Source organism: Rattus norvegicus, chromosome 1 (genome assembly GCF_036323735.1).
Source record: "Rattus norvegicus strain BN/NHsdMcwi chromosome 1, GRCr8, whole genome shotgun sequence".
Lineage (NCBI taxonomy): Eukaryota > Metazoa > Chordata > Mammalia > Rodentia > Muridae > Rattus > Rattus norvegicus.
This window is the reverse complement of record NC_086019.1, coordinates 145734929-145752893: the sequence shown is the minus strand read 5'-3', so window position 1 is coordinate 145752893 and position 17965 is coordinate 145734929. Positions and strand designations below refer to the sequence as shown.

At 45.0% G+C, this 17965-nt stretch overlaps 1 protein-coding gene across 3 annotated transcripts in view; it reads right to left on the bottom strand.

Annotated features, from left to right (window-relative positions):
- Adamtsl3 (ADAMTS-like 3) overlaps positions 1 to 17965 on the bottom strand; it is a 308192-nt gene that overhangs the window by 253302 nt on the left and 36925 nt on the right. For all 3 annotated transcript variants that reach the window (NM_001107533.2, XM_006229477.4, XM_017589168.3), the window contains exon 3: positions 7766 to 7885. In NM_001107533.2, coding sequence (NP_001101003.2) covers positions 7766 to 7885 — 120 coding nt within the window. The remainder of the gene's footprint in view (positions 1 to 7765; positions 7886 to 17965) is intronic.

The following is a 17965-nucleotide window of genomic DNA, read 5'->3' as shown; positions in this document are numbered from 1 at the left end:
AATCAAGATGTCTGATGACTGAGTAATGAGAAGTCATGGGAGGTGAACCTTGTCAGCACCTGATGCAGAAAGTAGGAAATTGGGTCATGAGGGGACAGTGGTGGGAGTGCAAGTCAATGTCAAAGCATAAAACCAGAGAACGCAGCAAGACCTGAAGACAGTGGAAGAGAGGAGACAGTGGAGAAGAGGGGACATGTTTGTCAAGGCCTATGGAGGATGGAGCTAAGTCGCTAGTCTCAAAGTATTTGAAGACCTTTGGGAATCTTCCAGTAAGAAGTGGTTTGATATCAGATGAGAGAGATGATGGGGGGAGGGGGAAGCATGTCTGTCAGCATCTGCATCGATACCTGTTGGGAGACAGTTGAATTTGTCTTAAATGTCCCTATCCTATATCTACCACTTAATCTGCATGGCAAAGGTATAAAAACACAGCATAGCCCCCCGCACCCCAAATGAGTCTAGGAAGAACAGTACGGAAAGAGAAGAATGTCTATGTAATTCCAGAGCTGGTTATTGAACGTCAAGGAACAGAACAGATGAACTCCTCGATCCTGGAGAATTATCTGATTTGTGAAAATCTCCGAGATAATGAAATTCCAAGTTCACACGGGGCCAAAGTCAACCTCAGGAGCACATCAAACATGCAAGGTTTGTGTGTTTGCTGTGTGCCTGAGTTAGGTCAGAATGTACACCATCCCAATTGATATATTCTCGGTTCCTAGCAGACCAAAAGCTTGCTTTGTCATTAGGTAGCTAAAATCTTCGGAGTACTTAAGGAGCATGGTTACATTCAACCAAGATTACTCACTAACAAAAGAATGAGCCATTCAAACTCTAATGGCTTGGTCCTTAAAAATATAACACTCAGTGTCCAGGAAGGACATGTAGATGCTTCTGTGTGGAGAACATGTAGATGACTCAGTTTGATCAGTGAAAAGGGCAACAGAACTCCACAAGCCCAAGGGCTGGTTCATCTTTCTTTACCAGAAATTTCAGGAGTTGCTAAAAGCTTTCCAAGCTTAAAAAAAATCATTACAGAAATAACTTGAAAATCCCAAGTGATGTTTCTGAGGCCTGCCAGCAGCTTAACCACAACACAGCTCCTGGCCAAGATGTCTATGAAAAGTTGGGAAGGGGTTACTCTGAGAAAGATGTGCTTGTAGCAAAAGGACTTCTTCTCCTAAGAAAGAATGCATAAATCAATAGTTAAATAAGGAAAAAGGAAAATTAGGTTTGGCATAAAAGCATCAGAAAGATGTCATTTGAGAGAAGTTGAAGGGTAAGAACTGCACAAAGACTTCATTATTGATATACTGTTGTTATTGTTAGTGTTAAAAATTCATTCAAACATTTCTCTCATTCTTTCCCTGCCCACAGATTAGATGTAAGAGGAGGTTAAAAAAAAAGTCCTAACTGTGCTTAAGGGCAGAGAACAGGCATTTGGCTTTGCTATGCCGGGTTGTGAGATCTTGGACAGGACATCCTTTCTCCCTAGAGCTGGATTCCTCACCTGAAGAGCCCGGTCACTGGGCTTCCTATCAACTCTGATAAGCATTTTTCCAAGGGCCTGTCAGAGCCACACATCCAGTCCTCTGGGTCCCCAGCAAAGGAAATATAAGAAATACAAACTGGCCTGCACATTTTGAATTATGACATCACATAAGTGGGCTATCAGTGGCGTGCAGAGAAAGGGGGAAGAATCAGTTCAGAGGGCACCTACGATACTACGGTGGATGCGGATGTTGTCCTGGCTTTTGGGGTTTTGTTCATTTGTTTGTTTTCTCAGTTGCTGTGATAATCATTATTACCTAAAGCAACTTAGAGAATAAACACTTCATTTTATAGTCCACCATCTAGGGAAGCCAAGGCAGGAATACAAGGCAGGCACTCAAAGCAGAAACCACAGAGGAGCACTACTGTTAGTCTGTTCTCTCAGCTAGCTATTACAGAGACTAAGCCCACCATCTGTGTAGGGGTGTATTTCCCATGGTGGCTGAGCCCCTCTATACAAATTATCAATCAAGAAAATGTTCTACAGAACTTACCCATAGGCCAGTCTGATGAATTCTTCCAGTGAGCTTACCTCTTCCCAGATATGTCAAGTTATCAACCAAGATTAGCCGTCATGGATGTCACAAACACAGATCTGGGTTTTTTCCCAACTGCAGAATCATGTACAATAGAACCAGTATGACTTCAAGGAAATGGTTGAAATTTAAAAATTAAAGATGGCTGTTCAAGGTGGTATGGAAAAAAGGCTGGCAGTGATCCTAGAAGTTAGATTTAAGGTTTACAATTGAGTAGAAGAAAGAAGCAGATGACACATCTAGTGCCACAGGCAGACCTGTGATCTCAGGTACTTAGGAAGTTTCAGCAGTGGAACTGGAAGTTCAAGGCCTACCCAGGCCACTCACTAAGGCTCTCTCAAATTCAAATTACAAAAGGGGGCTGAGGGTAGACAACTCAGTGAATGACACTTGCCTAGCATGTGTGAGACTCCAGGTCATAGCCCAGGGGAGAAGAGGACAAGGTAAAGGAAGAGGGCAGACACAAAGGGGGAAACATGAACTCAAGAATCAAGTGGTCAAAGGACACAAGCACACAGAAAAGTGCAGTTAAGAGTAATTTCAAAATGAATGCACTCAGACATGGCCAGGAAAAGTCAACACACAAATGCTAAGTTAATCACAGGCTCTGTCCCTGGTGCCTGCAGTAGAGAGAGACACAGGGTGAGGGGATGGTAGGGTATGAACAGATCTAAAGGGCTTACCGCTGTCTAGGTGGTCTCCTTAGACATGACGCCAAGCTTACTTCGGAGAGAGTTACCTTACCACTTACTGGATGCCCAGCTTCATCCTCATGCTCAAAACTAACCAAGCCCTGCTCTTTGCTTATTTAAAGCCTAAAAGCAGCAGGGCTGACATTGCATCAGCATGGGCACACAGCACATAGATTACACAGCGTAGACAATCACAGATGAGGCAGAAGCTCCAAGTCACCCTCACTTTACGTTGCCTGCTCTGTAACTGTAGCTGTCAACAAGAAGGAAGCCTACTTCTGCAACCCACCAGGCCTGTGTGACACGCCTTCCTCATTTCTTCACCCCTAACAAGTTCCAAAGGACTAAAGAAAGGGTAAATTACACATTTGCAAAAACACCCCATAACCATTTAAATAAGCGCATTTTCTCAGAGAAGAACAAAGCCGTCACAGACTTGTACACCAGTGTCCACAGTGGTGCCTCACATTCCAGTCTTCAATGGACCAAGGTGAAGTGTGCCTGGAATAAGACCTCCTTGTCTCCCTTTCCCAGAAGGAGGCCTGGAGCTGGCTACCTGCCCCCTAAACATGACTCCAGCTGAAGAAAGGGTCAAAGAACAACAGACAGGACCCACATGCCACTGTTGTCCCTGTAGAGGTCCTCAGTGCACTCCAAAGATGCGCTGCCCAGCAGAGAGGCAGTGCTGTTTGGATTCGACTTTGAAAACACTATGATTTCTGTTCAAAACCGGGGAGGGATGATAATGTTTCTGAGATGCTCTTGACTAACCCCAAATCCCTGAAGTTGCTGAGTCTGGATCCGTAAAGCAATCCTTTACTATCAAAGCATCCCCTGTGCTTTCTGATGGTCCCCAAAGCTCTCCTTGACCATAACCATGGGATCAAGGTCTTTGGAAAGGAACAAAGGCGCAAACTCACCCAGAAATCTGAGAGGAGCAGATGGGGAGGGTCTAGGATAGCGCAGCCTGGGGTGTGGAAGGCAGTGGTCTTCAGTTTTCAAATAGCCATCTGGATGTCCTTGACTAAGTCATTTGCACACTTAAAGTCTCTGCTTTCCTGATGTGGAGTACGAGGTGTTGGAACTGAACCAGCTGCACGACTCTCTAATTCTCTAAGTAACAATTCATTGCTCTGCTGGCTGGACTGCCTCGGTAATCAGAATGAACCAATTAACATGGCAGCTGGAATACTCTATTTGTGGTTTCAAACTAGACTTTTTTTTTAACAGTGGAAGGAGGGAAGGCCGTGAAACCAACTCATTCTGCTTTGGAAAATAGTCGAAGGCTCTGAGGTTCACAGATGTCACAACACTGTTACAAGCTCATTAGATGGAAGAAACTCAAAGGCCAGTCCTGCTTGCAGCCCAGTGGGCAGCCGGCTGGCCTCAGGCTGTTCTCTCCCTAGAAGCTGCTTCCACTCCCGAATAAGCCACGAGGTGGCTTTTATGTGTCTCATTAAACATAGCCTACATTTTAGCCGTGCTTTACAGGCCGAGGGGTTATTAGTTTTCCAGGCACCTAATCCAGGAGACATTTGGAAAGTGACCTAAAGGTCTTCGTGAAAATGTGCCCAGGATAAAATACTTTCACGAGTCCCGTGGGAGTTGTTCAAGAAAGCCAATGTCTACACACCTACCACCTGCTTCCTATTCTATAAAATGAGTGTTTTGTAGAGAGGAAGAGACCAGGGAACCCACCTCTGCCCTGACCACTTTACAGTCAAGGTTGTAGCCTCCTTCGCACAAGCACCTCTGTCAGTCTGGCTCCAGGCCACTGTGAGAGCAAGCCACCACTAGTGGAAACACTCACACTTGGCAGGGAGGCACCCAAGCCACCTGGCAGGACAGAGCTGTCCTGGGTAACACCCACAGGCACCACACCTCTTTCTGGCTGTTATATAACAAACACTGCTCCACCCCTTCCTCAGGTATGGAATCCTTGCATCAACTGTCCCGCAAAACCTTTAGGGACACTCTGGGAATTCTTGTGATGCAAAGATGGTGGAATGCCACCCAGACTGTTGCAGTCTGCCGCATGTGAGGCAGTCTGTTGAAACGCTTCAACTGATGGATGAGCCTGAGCCTTGTATGAGGTTGGATCCACAGACTTGTTCAAAGCTTTCGGACTCAGGGTTGTGTGGAAGAAGCCAGACACAGATGAGCACAGGCCTATATTCCACCTACATAAAAACAAACTGAACGGTAGACAGAACCAGCCTATACCAAGGACAGAGTCAGAGCTATCTGTCCTTTGTGGGTAGTGAATATTGATCAGAAAAGAATGCAGAGACCCCTCATGGAGTTCAACATTCTATCTCTTCATTGTGGAAATACTGAAATCTGCCAAGTCCTAGAATTCAGATATATCTTCATTCCATGTGCAGTTAGACCTTAATAAAGGTTAATTTAAGATTTATCTTCATTTTGAATTATGTCTATGTGGGGTGGGGAGCATAGGCCCATGAATGCAGGTGCCTCTGGGGGACAGAAGAGAGCATTGATCTTCCTGGAGCTGCAGGTACAGGAGATGGTGAACCACAGCATACGGATGCTGAGAACCAAACTTGAGCCTTTGCAAGAGCAGTGCATGTTCCTAACCTGCTTGTGTCTGGAGTAAATAACACCTCACTGTTTCCTGCTTGGTTTCTCTGAAGTTCTCATTTGGAAAACTGTTAACCTATTGATTTTAGAGGGAGCTATAAATTACAGAGCTTTTGAAGACCCATGGGAGAGAATGGCAGAACACAGCTTAATCATCTTTGGGTCTTTCTGAGAACCAGCCCCAAATGGTTGGGCTAATGATACGAATCCACAATTAACCTGGCTCAGTGCAGCTCCCATGATTATGTTGATTCTGGGAACTTGGAGAAGTAATTGAATGTTGAACTTTCCAGCTAAAAATGTAACCTTGTCTCATCATGCCCCAGCAGTCTGTGATGCTCTGTGTCAACAGACAGTTTCCTAGGTCACAGCTCTACCCCTCATTACCAACCCCAGATGTAGAACTATGCACACCAAGGATAGGTAAACCAGTCATAGCCCCAAGGACTGGGGAAATAGAGTCCTGGTCACCAGGCTTCCCCATCTGACCCTCTGCTCCAGGCTTTCATCAGTATCAGCCTTTCACAGTAGGTGAGACTTTAGTCCTCATTCTAACCCATGACTCAGTGAAGGTCCAGCCAACCCAGAGCTGATCCTGCTCTCTGTAGTTTCCGGTCACACAGAACCACATCAGTAGATTAAATCTCTCGGAGTTGCTCCTCGTGACGGCTGTTGTCTTCCTAGGTTCACCTAAACCAACCACAGGGTGCTGGCCTTTGACCGCACAACTAAAGACAAGGCAGCTGGAAGTCATCAGCCACCCCCCTCTCCACTATTGTGTGCCATGACAAGGTGACCATGCCTAGCTCTTCATCTCTAGTGGGCCTTTAGGTGCCAGAGTCACATGGGTCCCATCTCCACTTTCTGTTCTCTACCACTGCCCCTGGAACTCAGGTGTTCGGCTAGAAACCAACATTTGGCAGAGCTGCTGCTCCAGTTTTCCCTTTGAGTGATATGAAAGACCTATCTAATCCTAAATGTGAATTGAGATTGGAAGAGTCTTGGCTCTAAATGTTCAGATTCTACATCATGGCAAGCATGGTCTAATTCTCTGGTTAGCCTTTATGGAGTGATTTCACACACAGACACACACACACACACACACACACACACACACACACACACACTACTGCATGCATAGTCTGTTTCAGTGTGAAAATGTGCTCAGAAGAAGATGCTGGTGCTCCTGAAGGAAATTGTTGAGAGCACAAAGGTCCACAACCTCACAGATAAGCCCTTGGGAAACCAGGAGTGTTTAACACACAGGATCATTGAACATGCAGGATTATCTCTTCCATGTATATAACCTGTTTTTCCATCCAGAAGGCTGGACATGGAGGTGGTTACTAATCTGGTAAAATAGGTACTATTTGAAGGTCCAGTCCATACCAAGCTTCCACAAGCAGGACCAGAGGTGACTGATACTTAGGGGACTTTTGCATTATCTGTATAACCAGGGGCTCCCCCAAGCTCCCATAACAAGGACCAGAGACGGCTAATAGCCAGATAACATCTACACTATGTATATGACTGAGCCCACACCAGATCACCCTCTAGGCCCCTAAGATAACACATGTATCTACCTGTTCAACCCTGCTTCACAGACGAAAGGGCACGTTCTTTGAGGAAAAGTTTTGGTGCCATTATGCCTCCTTGTGCACAGAGGATTATGTTATAAAGGAAACTTTATTTTTTCCAAATTGTGATGTACTCAAATACCCTTACAATAAGCTACTGATGTCAGACTCTAAAAGTTTAAACCAACGTGGGTTTGAATTATGCTGAACTGGATTTCTGTCTCAACTCATGTGGGGCATTACTCTGCTGGCCCTGGCATTCACAGAGATCCCCCATAAGAAGTGAAATGAAAGTTGAGAGGACAAAGAAGCAATGACTACACAATCAGAATCCTCTGACGACTCTCTCTGGGAGAATAAATTTAGTGATATCTAAAACATCATCTCTCGTGTGAGAAACAAGAGTCATTCCTGAGCCACCGGTGTTCCAGGCAGAGCAGAACTGCCTACAGGCCAGAAAGTCACTGCAGCCAGTAGCTTCAGGTTCCTGCCGGGTACCAAGGATCTGGTATATTAATACTGGCCAGAGGAACACAATGTTCTATTGTGTAGACACTGTGTGTGCATGCACACATGCACATGTGTCTACGTGTATCTATGTGTGCAGCTGTGCTCGTGAGAAGGCTGGAGGAGACAGCTTGTCCTCCTGTATCACTTTCTATCTTATTCCCCTAAAACAGCCTCTCACCAAACCTAGAGCTGAGTGTTTATCTTCTAGGCTGACAGCCAACAGGCCACATTGATCTGAGTGTCCTGCACTGGGCTTCCAAACGCAAGTAACCACACAAGGCTTTTGCTGTCATCTTACCTGATCATCATAGCGGTATGTGAGGAACTGTTCCCCTGTGGTATCTTCTAGAAAGCTTCCCTGAGGAGAGAGTGCGAACTCAGGAAGGAAGTAGGCTCCAGGAGACTTCTCTGCTGTGGCCTGAAAGGCAAGGTCATTTAGTCACAAATAAGACACTAGGAAAGATCTTCTAGGAGACAAAATCCAAAAGATTCCACTCTCACAACATAGAGCCAGGAGTAAAGTGAGACACATCACACATTGATGCAGAGACACTTAAGACCAGGATATTCCAACCTGGCACATGGGGCCTCTTTTCTCTCTCTTCCTCCCTGCTCTAACTCCCAGCAATTAAAGGCACATAATAATGACTTGCTCACATTTCATTATTGCAAACCCATTGCTCTTAGGATTTTCTCTTTCTTTAAAAAAGATCTGTCTTATTATTATGTTCATGCCTCCTGGCTGGCTGTCTGAATGCATGCCACATATATGTTGGTGCCCCAGGAGGTCAGAAGAGGGTGTCAGATCCCCTGGAGTGGGAGTAACTGGGCAGTTGTCAGCCCTGTTAGTGATGTGCAGCTGGGAGCTGGGAGCTGGGAGCTGGGAGCTGGGCACTGCCCCATGTTTTCAACTCCATAAATTAATTTTCTTTCTTTCACTCCTTCCTTCTTCCTTGCCTTCCTTTGTTTAATCTCTTTCTTCTTTATGTGAAAGTTTAAGGAAGTTTTGTTCCCACACTGTAAATGAAATTTCTGTTCATTACAGGAACTTTAGAAAATGCAGACTGCTGTAAAAAAAAAATCAACGAGAAGTCACCCACACCCCATAATAACAACTTTTAATTATTTTATCGCATTTCCTTTGAGGCTTCTTTTTCTCTCCTCATGGCACCTTGTATGTTTTCGTACAGACCCATGCTTAAATAGACCTGTTCTACAGAAAGGCTTCGTGCTTTCCTTGGGGAACTCACAACATTTGCATGTAGATCATTGGAAGCACCAATGGTTAGGGTATTCAAGAGTCAAGACAGCTACTGTGGAATATGCCTCAGGTAAAATGGGTCTGGACTCACTCCCATTGTGCCATCCAGTATGACCCTGTCATAGATGGTCAAGAGAAGCTGAAGGTGTGGGATGCTTTCCAGAGTCTCTGCCTTGATTCTGCCAAGGAGGGAATTGGCAAAGGAAGTGGCATCCCCAAGCTTACTCTTCTTTGGTCAACAATGGCTGCACACACCCTGACTGGGACCTCTTCCCCTACTTGGGAAGACAGAACTATGAAATAGGAGATCAGAGCAATCACTCAAGGAGGCTGCTTTCTGGAACAGGAAAGAGTAGGATACAAAGAACTCCTGACAGCTCTGTTGTCCCAGGTGTCACCTTCCCATGGTGTAACACAAGCTTTGGTTATAGCAGGACCAGGGACTAGGGGTTGAGCTCCGTTGGTAAAATGGTGCCTGATTGGCATAACACCCTGAGTTTCAGGTGAATGACTGGAAGGATTGAAAGAGTTGAAGGAGCTTGCAACTCCATAAGAACAACAATGCCAACCAACCAGAGCATCCAGGGACTAAACCACTACTGAAAGACTATACATGGACTGACCCAGGGCTCCAACTGCATATGTAGCAGAGAATAGCCTTGTTGGGGCACCAGTGGAAGGGGAAGCCCTTGGTCCTAACAATGTTAGACCCCCAGTGCAGGGAAATATGGGGGGCAGTAAAGGGGATGTATGGGGGGGAATACCCATATGGGAGAGGGGTAGGGGAGGGGATGAGGGCTTATGGACAGGAAACCGGGAAAGGGAATAACATTTGAAATGTAAGTAAAGAAATATATCTAATAAAAAAAGAAATCAAGAATATTCTTGGCTATATAGCTTGTCTAAATCAATCAATTATATTTATTTGAATAATAAACTTTGAATAGAAAAATCAGTACACAATAATTTAGTCAAGGGATCAGTATCTCTGCTAACATATAACTCAACTAAACTGAATAGCACCAGACAAAAAGAACTGTGAGATTTTCTTCATACATTTCATTTTACATTAGATTTAAATTGTTATTAGATATTTGACACCACTGTCCTAGTTTGCTTTCTACTGCTGTGATAGAACATTCTGACAAAAATCAAATTGGGAAGGAAAATATTTAGTTAGCTTAAACATCCAAATCAGAGCCCATCATGAAAGGAAGTCAGTACAGGATCCTGGAGGCAGGAACCGAATCCAGAGGCACAGCTGCTTGCTGGCTTGTTCTGCATGGCTTGCCCAGTTTACCTCCTTATACATCCATCCCAAGACCACATTCCCCTATGGCACTGCCAATAGTGGGCTGTCCCCACAACACACACACACACACACACACACACACACACACACAATCAATCAATCAATCAATCAATCAATCAAGAAAATTCCCCCACAGACCTACTCAGAGCCAGTCTGATGCAAGCAATTCCTGAGTTGAAGCCCCTTTCCCAAATGACTCCATCTTGTGTCAAATTAAAGACTAAAAATCAAAGATCAACTAACACAATAATAACTATTCTTTTTATTATTAAATATGTGTCTGTGAGAGTGAGCATGTGCCATGACACAAACGTGGAACACCTTGGAGTCAGAACCCTCTTGAGTCTTGGGGATCTAACTTGATTGCCAGCCTTGGCAATAGGCATTGCTAACCACTCCTGCCAACCCCACATTCTCATTTGTTTCTATTGCCTTCAGAGTTCGTGAAAGCATAATTCTGAAAGTCTGAAGAGCTCTTACAAGCCATCAAGGTCCAAACCTTTACTTTACAAACGGATATGATAAGGCTGTGCATGTACATTCCCACCAACCCAGGCCAATGCTTGTGCTGGAACATCTCAGCCTTGGACCACACATAGAGAAGTCCATTCTGTTGATCATTTATTCAATATACTGAGGACCTTTCAATGCCTACCACAGGTCTTAGTGCAATGAATACCATGAGAAACATGAATAGTAAGGTCTCTATAATCATAGAGGTTACCTTTTTGGTTGAGAAGATGTATCAAGGGGTTGGGGATTTAGCTCAGTGGTAGAGCGCTTGCCTAGGAAGCGCAAGGCCCTGGGTTCGGTCTCCAGCTCCGAAAAAAAGAACCAAAAAAAAAAATCTATACAGAGAAGATGTATCAAAAAAATAAATAAGCAGACAAGAAAAGTTGAAGTTATAAGTGTCATAAATGAAATGTCCTGAGTAATATGACAGCAAGGAAAGGAGAGCGGGTTGTAAAGATGAGGTCCAGCTAAGAATGCCCGAAAAGATGGCGTTTGTCTCCTTCCTAAAGCAAAGAAAGGAGAAGCATACAAAAAAGCAAGGATGTGTATTTTGGTCAGATAAAGAGCGATCCTCAAAACCCTCACTTGGAAAGGACGTCAGTGGGCTGGAGATACAGAGAGAGGAGCAGTGTGGCCCAGCTCATTGTGGACCAGAAGAATAATGGAGATAGGAAAGAAAGAAGCTGCAGGTCATCCGAAGTCTTGTAGGCTACCAGCAAAGGGATACAGAGCCATAGAGGAGCATTGGAACACTGACTGGTCTGTGGAGAATGGGCAAGAGGAGGCAAAACAGACTCACAAAGACTAGCTAGAAGCTGTGGATACAAATCCAGGCAAAAAAAATTGTTTCCTTGGGCTGGTATCTCCTTTCAATGAGAAGGAGTGAAGTAGAAACATGAGTAGAAGCAACTGTGTATGCCGAACAGGAAGAGATCAGGGTGTGAGCAGCCCAGGACCTCCACCCTTTTCCTCTCCCTCCCCCTCATCACTACTCTGGGGTTTGGCTGGAGCAGCTACCTGTAAAGGAACTCAGTGGTGGGTGGTCCTAAGGCAGAACATCTGTCAGAAGGAATAACACATGGGTAGAGCTGTTTTGAGTCATGGTAAGGCTGAAATGCTCATGAGGAAAGCCTGAGACAGCCTGACACAGCTACTGCACACGCAAGACTGGAACTCAGCAGAGAGATTAGAAATCATTGCTTAAATGCACACACACACACACACACACACGCGCGCGCGCGCGCACACACATGCACACACACACACTCACACCAACAGAGAGACAGAGATATAGAGAGAAACAGAGACAGAGAGACAGAGATAGAGAGACAGAGAGACAGACAGAGAGACAGAGACAGAGACAGAGACAGAGAGGGTGCAGAAAGAGGCCCATACACCAGACAAGATTGCTGACCTGGTGCCCTTAATAACTCCAACATTTGAAATTCAGTAGAAGTGAAGAAGTAAAAGAAACAGAGAGATAGGAGAGAGATAAATTATTCAGCTATGGGAGTAGAAAAGAAGGAAAAACCCAATTCTAGATCCAGGAAGGATTAAGCATCAAAGAGAGTCATCACTGTCTTCTTTGTCACTAAGAATTTGAGGAAGACAAGACTGGAGTAGCTTCCAAGGAATGTGGGACTGCAAAAGTCAGAGTAGACTTGACAAGAGCAGTACTGTACAGTGCTAGGGAAATTTGCACTGGGTTTAAGAAGTAGCCTGGATTAGAGGAAATGGATACCATAAAGAGAGACTTAGATGGGGCACAGCGAGAGGAACAGGCAGAGTTTTCAAAGACTGGAGATTCAGGAGCCTGCGTGCTTGCTTTCTGGGATAATCCAGGACTAAGAATGAAACATTAGAAACGAGAGGTGGTTGTGAGAGTGAAGGATCCACCACGGGGCTGCAGAGTTCTCATGGTTAGCACTTGCTGAGCATGTAAGAGTATCCAAGTTTAGATCCCAGGATCCACAGCAACTTATAGTCATATGCATGTCTGTAAGGCCAGCGTGGGGACAGCGTGGGGACAGCGTGGGGCTTGGTGGCCACCCAGCCTAGCTCCAGGTTCTCAGTTTGGTGAGGAATAAAGTGGAGAACAATAGGGCAGGACACCAAATATGCTCTCCTAGCTTCTGCAGCCACACACATGTATACACACCACATACACACACACACACACACACACACACACACACACACACCACACTTAAAAAACATGTGTGTTCACTTCAAAGAGAATAAGAGATAATTTATCCTGAGCCAAGTTGGAATATAGTGACAGCCCAAGAATACACAAATCGAGGCATGTTCCACATTGGTTGGTAGGAATTCCAGGTGCTTAGAGTACCTCAAAGTGGAGAATCGCTGCTATATATCTCAAGACACTATTCTGATGGCATTCCTGGCTTTGGGGCTGGTGGAAGGTTTGCATAATAGAGAAGTTAGGCCATATGCAGACAGACAACAAAATGGCAGTTAAGAGACTCACAATAACCCAAGATAACTTGGCTCTAGATCGCCAACATTCTAACTCTCCACAATCAGGACATTCTAATCAGCCAATCAGCCTTGCAGAATGTTTAGCATATTTGTGGCTTTTTTCTAGGAACTTTAATAACAGAAGGAGGCAGGGTTTGACTTGGAACCGCCACTAGCGCCTCAGACACCAGACACCTGCTACTGCATGGAAAACATGCCAGGGTCATTCATCTGTCCCCACCACTCCCTCCCGGGCAACATTCTTACCACTGAGCACATGTCCACTCCTGGGTTCCATGAAAGGGACGGTCCCCAGCCTGGGTCCCACAGTCTCTAATACCACACTCCTCTTCAGTCAGAATCTTTATCTGCCCGCTGTACCCCTATCCTATTAGAAAATCAGCCACAGACCTTTCAAGTTCCAATAAGTCTTTTCATGTCTTCTTTAACTCCCATCAGGGAGACTCTTGAGGCTTCCTCTCCCTTATGAGGTCGATCATGGTAGTGTGTTTTAGAGCTCTTTTTAAAAGTCTGAGGCCAGTGACAGACCATGTCCCAAAGCATTCGTGAAGATGATACTCGAGGCTGTTCTACAGCATACATACTACATACATACATACATACATACATACATACATACATACATGATTCGTGCACTTATGTATATAAATACACATGTGTACATGTTCACATGTACATAAGTGCCCACACATACATTTTTATTAAAAAGAGTAAATTTTTAATATGCAGCAAATTATATTGCATAAATATCAGACTGAATTGTCAAAACCTTAGTCTATTCCCCAATCGACAATCCTAATCCACTCAACGGTACCTCCAGAATCGAGGGAACAATTGTTTTGACTTTCAAGTGTATTATTTTCTTGTTCATGGCAGAAAATAATCTCTACTGTGTCCAATTAGTCTGGGAGTTACTGGTCAGCTTTACGGTAGACACAGGAAGGATCTTACACCTGTGAAATGGATGCCTTCGTTGCTTGATTCTCCCCAAGTAGAACAGGGGTTTAGAACACTCAGCGAAGGCACTGCTTCTGAACTCTGCAGATGATTTGCCTCCGACTTACTTACATAAAAGCATCGGTACTCTATTATCAGGATAAATGGGTATTATTGACATTTTCTGTATTCATTTTTGTTTATTTATTTGCTGTTTTTAGTTGAAATAAAATTTACACAATTTATTCCCAACAGGCTTTTCCCCTCCCCATCTCCCAGGTCCTTCCTACCTCTTCACCTACCCAAATCTATACCCTTTCTTCCTCTCTCTTTAAAAAACAAAAAGCAAATGAAACAAAGCAAAAGAGAGAGAAACACATATTTACACATGTGTGCGCGCCCGCGCGCACACACACACACACACACACACACACACACACACACACATCAGGAGTCATAATATACAACCAAAAGAATACACCTTTGAATTGGCTTTGTGTATGGCCTTGCCTGCTGGGCATGGGCCTACCCTGAAGTGTTTACACGCCATAGTAAAACTCCATTGGAAAAGAACTAATTCTTTCTTTGCAGGCAAGTGTAAGTTTTGGGTAGATTTTTGGTTAGAGATAAGAGCCCATGTCCTCTTCCCCCTCTCAGTGCTGAGACCCATCTGGCTTGAGCCTGTGCAGGCCGTGTGTACTGCCATTGTCTCTGTGAGTTCCTTTGTGCATCAGTTGTGCAGTGTCTGGAGAACAGTTTCCTCGAAGTCATCCATTCCTGCTGTCTATGCAAAAGAGGAGAAACATACATTTTTCATAGAAATAAGGCAGAAATAAAAAAGATTTTTCTGAGCATCTACTACTAGCTAAGATTCGTATTTTAAAAGAAAAAGGTCTCACCAAACATGGTAGTGCATGCCTTTAATCCCAGCACTCAGGAGGCAGTCATATCTCTGTGAGTTTAAGACCAGCCTGACCTACAGAGTAAGTTCCAGGACAACCAGAACTACACAGAGAAACCCTGTCTCACACTAAAAAAACAAAAAGTCTTGGTTTTATCCTCATAGCCACCCTATGAGTGTGTATCATTTGCCTTGTATCTCACCGGAAGAAGTGTCATTTAACAAGGGACATAAAGACCCCAAAACCTCAGAAAACATCACCATTATTTCATCTTCTTCCTCCTTAACTCAGATTGATTTCATCAACAAGAACTGAGCCGCTGCTGAAATAATGAATAGAGACAAAGTCTTGCTTCTTATATTAAGGTTGCAACACATTCTCTATTGTGGTTCCAAAAGAGATAAGGACACACTGTCATTCACATCATGGTGACAGTAACAAAGAGGGTCTTCATGCCTTGGGAAACAGCTCCTATGCTTCCTATGCAGAGGTCCAGGAGTGAGCTGTTCAGCACCCTACACCGGTAGAGCCGCATCACTGCCTATGCATGATAAGACCCGCAGAAAAGCTGGGTCATCTTTTAGGAGAGATGGTTTGGTTAACTCGTGGCTTCAGAAAGCTCACGAGCCTAACATTTCCATCCAGAAGGGAGTTGACTACTTAACTGTCACAGAAACTCTAAGCATGTGGCTTCTTGTGGGATGAGGTGACCAAAGAGGTCACCAAGGCATCCAAGTAGTGAGAGCTGGAGGCAAGGCCAGGGAGAGGCGCCAGATAGGAAGTGTGAGATCTTCCCAGGGCAAAGAGCCAGGACCGGGGAAAGAAGCTGCCAAAATGTATCATCCACACCAGCCACTGTCCACAGCTGCTGAGTCACCGGGGACAGCGGCAGGCGGGAGGAATCCAGATGAACCCCAGGGACGATAACTGTGGGACTTGGGAATACAGCTGGGTCCTCCACCCCTATCCCCACTGAAGGCTGCGACTCTTAGAGGAGGAAATACATACAGCCCAACAAGAACCAGATTGTCACTGTAGGCCTCCACTCATACCCTGTAAAGGACAAAGATGGGGTTTGACTGTTGTAAAATTGTGATAAACTATGTGTTTGGTCTTTGACCACAGTTTCTAACACAAGGCTCCTAAGACTGTTGTAAATCTTGGGTTATAGAACGTGTCTTCTGATGCCCTCACTCTTGGAAAACCCCAAATGGAAGCTGGTTAGGACCGGCCATGTGATAGGATGATGGAACCTTCCATCCGGCCACTGAGGAACGGGGAGGTCATCCCCGTGAAAGCAGTGCTGACACCAGAGATGTCACTAACTATGTCCACTCCACCCAGTTAGCAAGAAGTATTCCAGCAGACTGAGCCTGGCGCACTACCAGGGTGAACATGTGACACTAGTCACTGGTAATCTGGTCTAAAGGTGGAGAACAGTCTTGTAGGACTCAACCCTTAACATAATGGGTCTGATGATACCTTCAGAGAGACAGTTTCAGAATTAAACAGAGGACACCCAGCAGGTGACTGCTGGACAACTAGTGTGTGTGGATTTTTGGTTTCTGTCTCTCAGAATGACATCCTAAGAAGAGAAAACTAACAGGGCATTCCTATCACAGATAACAGGACCTAAGGTGCCTCAAAAATCATTCAGTTGTCAGTCAGTGAGAACACAATGGGATTTCCACTGAGATGTAACAGGCCAGCTTGAACATTGCAAGCTCAGTCTGAGCCCTGTAGGTGGGATACTAATCTCTCTGCAGAGTGTGAGCTCAGCCAAGCACCACCTCACAAACTCACAGAACCATGGCCAGTTGGGGAAGGCCCCCAAGTCTTTTTCCCATGGGATGCAGCTGAACCATGTTAAACAAGTCCCTGCACTCTGGGCTGTGACTGGACTCTCCAACTTCCTGTTGTTCACATCCCCTTTCCATCTGGCTCGTCCTTCCAGCCTGTCAGGGTTGTTTTGAATCCCAGCTCCATCTGTGTATATGCGTCTCTTTCTCTTCGTTTCCCTTCCGCCCAAATGAGAGGCATGGTCTCCATCAGCATCCTTGTCAGCAATCCACACCCTGAGCAGGCACAGGCTGCAGCCTGTCTCCAGGCCCATGAAGAACTGATTCCGGTATAGTCTCCTCACTTCAGATGTCTCTATGCTGGTCATCAGTGAAATCGAGAAATCTATCATCCAGTGAAATATATCATCTGGAGACAAAGAGGTGGTGGGAGTGGGGTGGGACGGGTATGATGCTGGGTGGAAGAACTGAGATTCCGTCATTCCCAGGTATGACTAGAACAAGGCTGAAAGCCAAGAAGGCAAAGTCTGAGTCATGGCTACTGCACTCTACCAGGGATCTGAGGAGATCTTTCAAAGTCAGGAACAGTATGCATACACAGGCCAGTTTCTAGCTATGGCACCCACACTCTCCAAGGGAGACATCTTCTTCTAGATGGAGGGGACACTGTTGTGGTCTCCCCTAAGTGATGGCATGCCACAAATCCAGAAATGTGCTTCCCAGGAAGAGCAGAGAGAATCCAAGGCTCACAGCCAGCACCAAGTGAGAAAGGACCCCTCTGGTGGCCCCTGGCCATGGATCATTTAGGCCAGGATGGAACCCAGGACTTTACAGTTTGTACCTTTTAAAGCCCAGAAGGAAAAAATTAAGATGACTAACAGTATGTAAACTCAGTACCAGCACACCTCTGCTCCAGAAACCACAATGTGTGTTTTGTTTCTGGAACCTGGAATGAAGGTTAAACAAGAAACCTTCCAGATAATTTTGATTTCTAAGCAGGATTTCATCATTTTGAGACATTTAAGTATTTGGTGTCTGAAACTTCCTGATGAAATATGAAACACATTTGCTTTGGCAAGGTTAGGATATGGAGGCTGAAACATGGGAGTTTTTACATGTTTTCCATGAGTTTTTAAAAATTAACCGTAGGACCAGGCATGGTGAGACGTGCCTATACCCTGGCACTAGAGAAGCTGAGGAGGGAGGATCTGAATCTGAGGACATCGTGGGTTTCATAGCAAAATTCAGTCTAAAATACAAAAATTAATGAGGAATT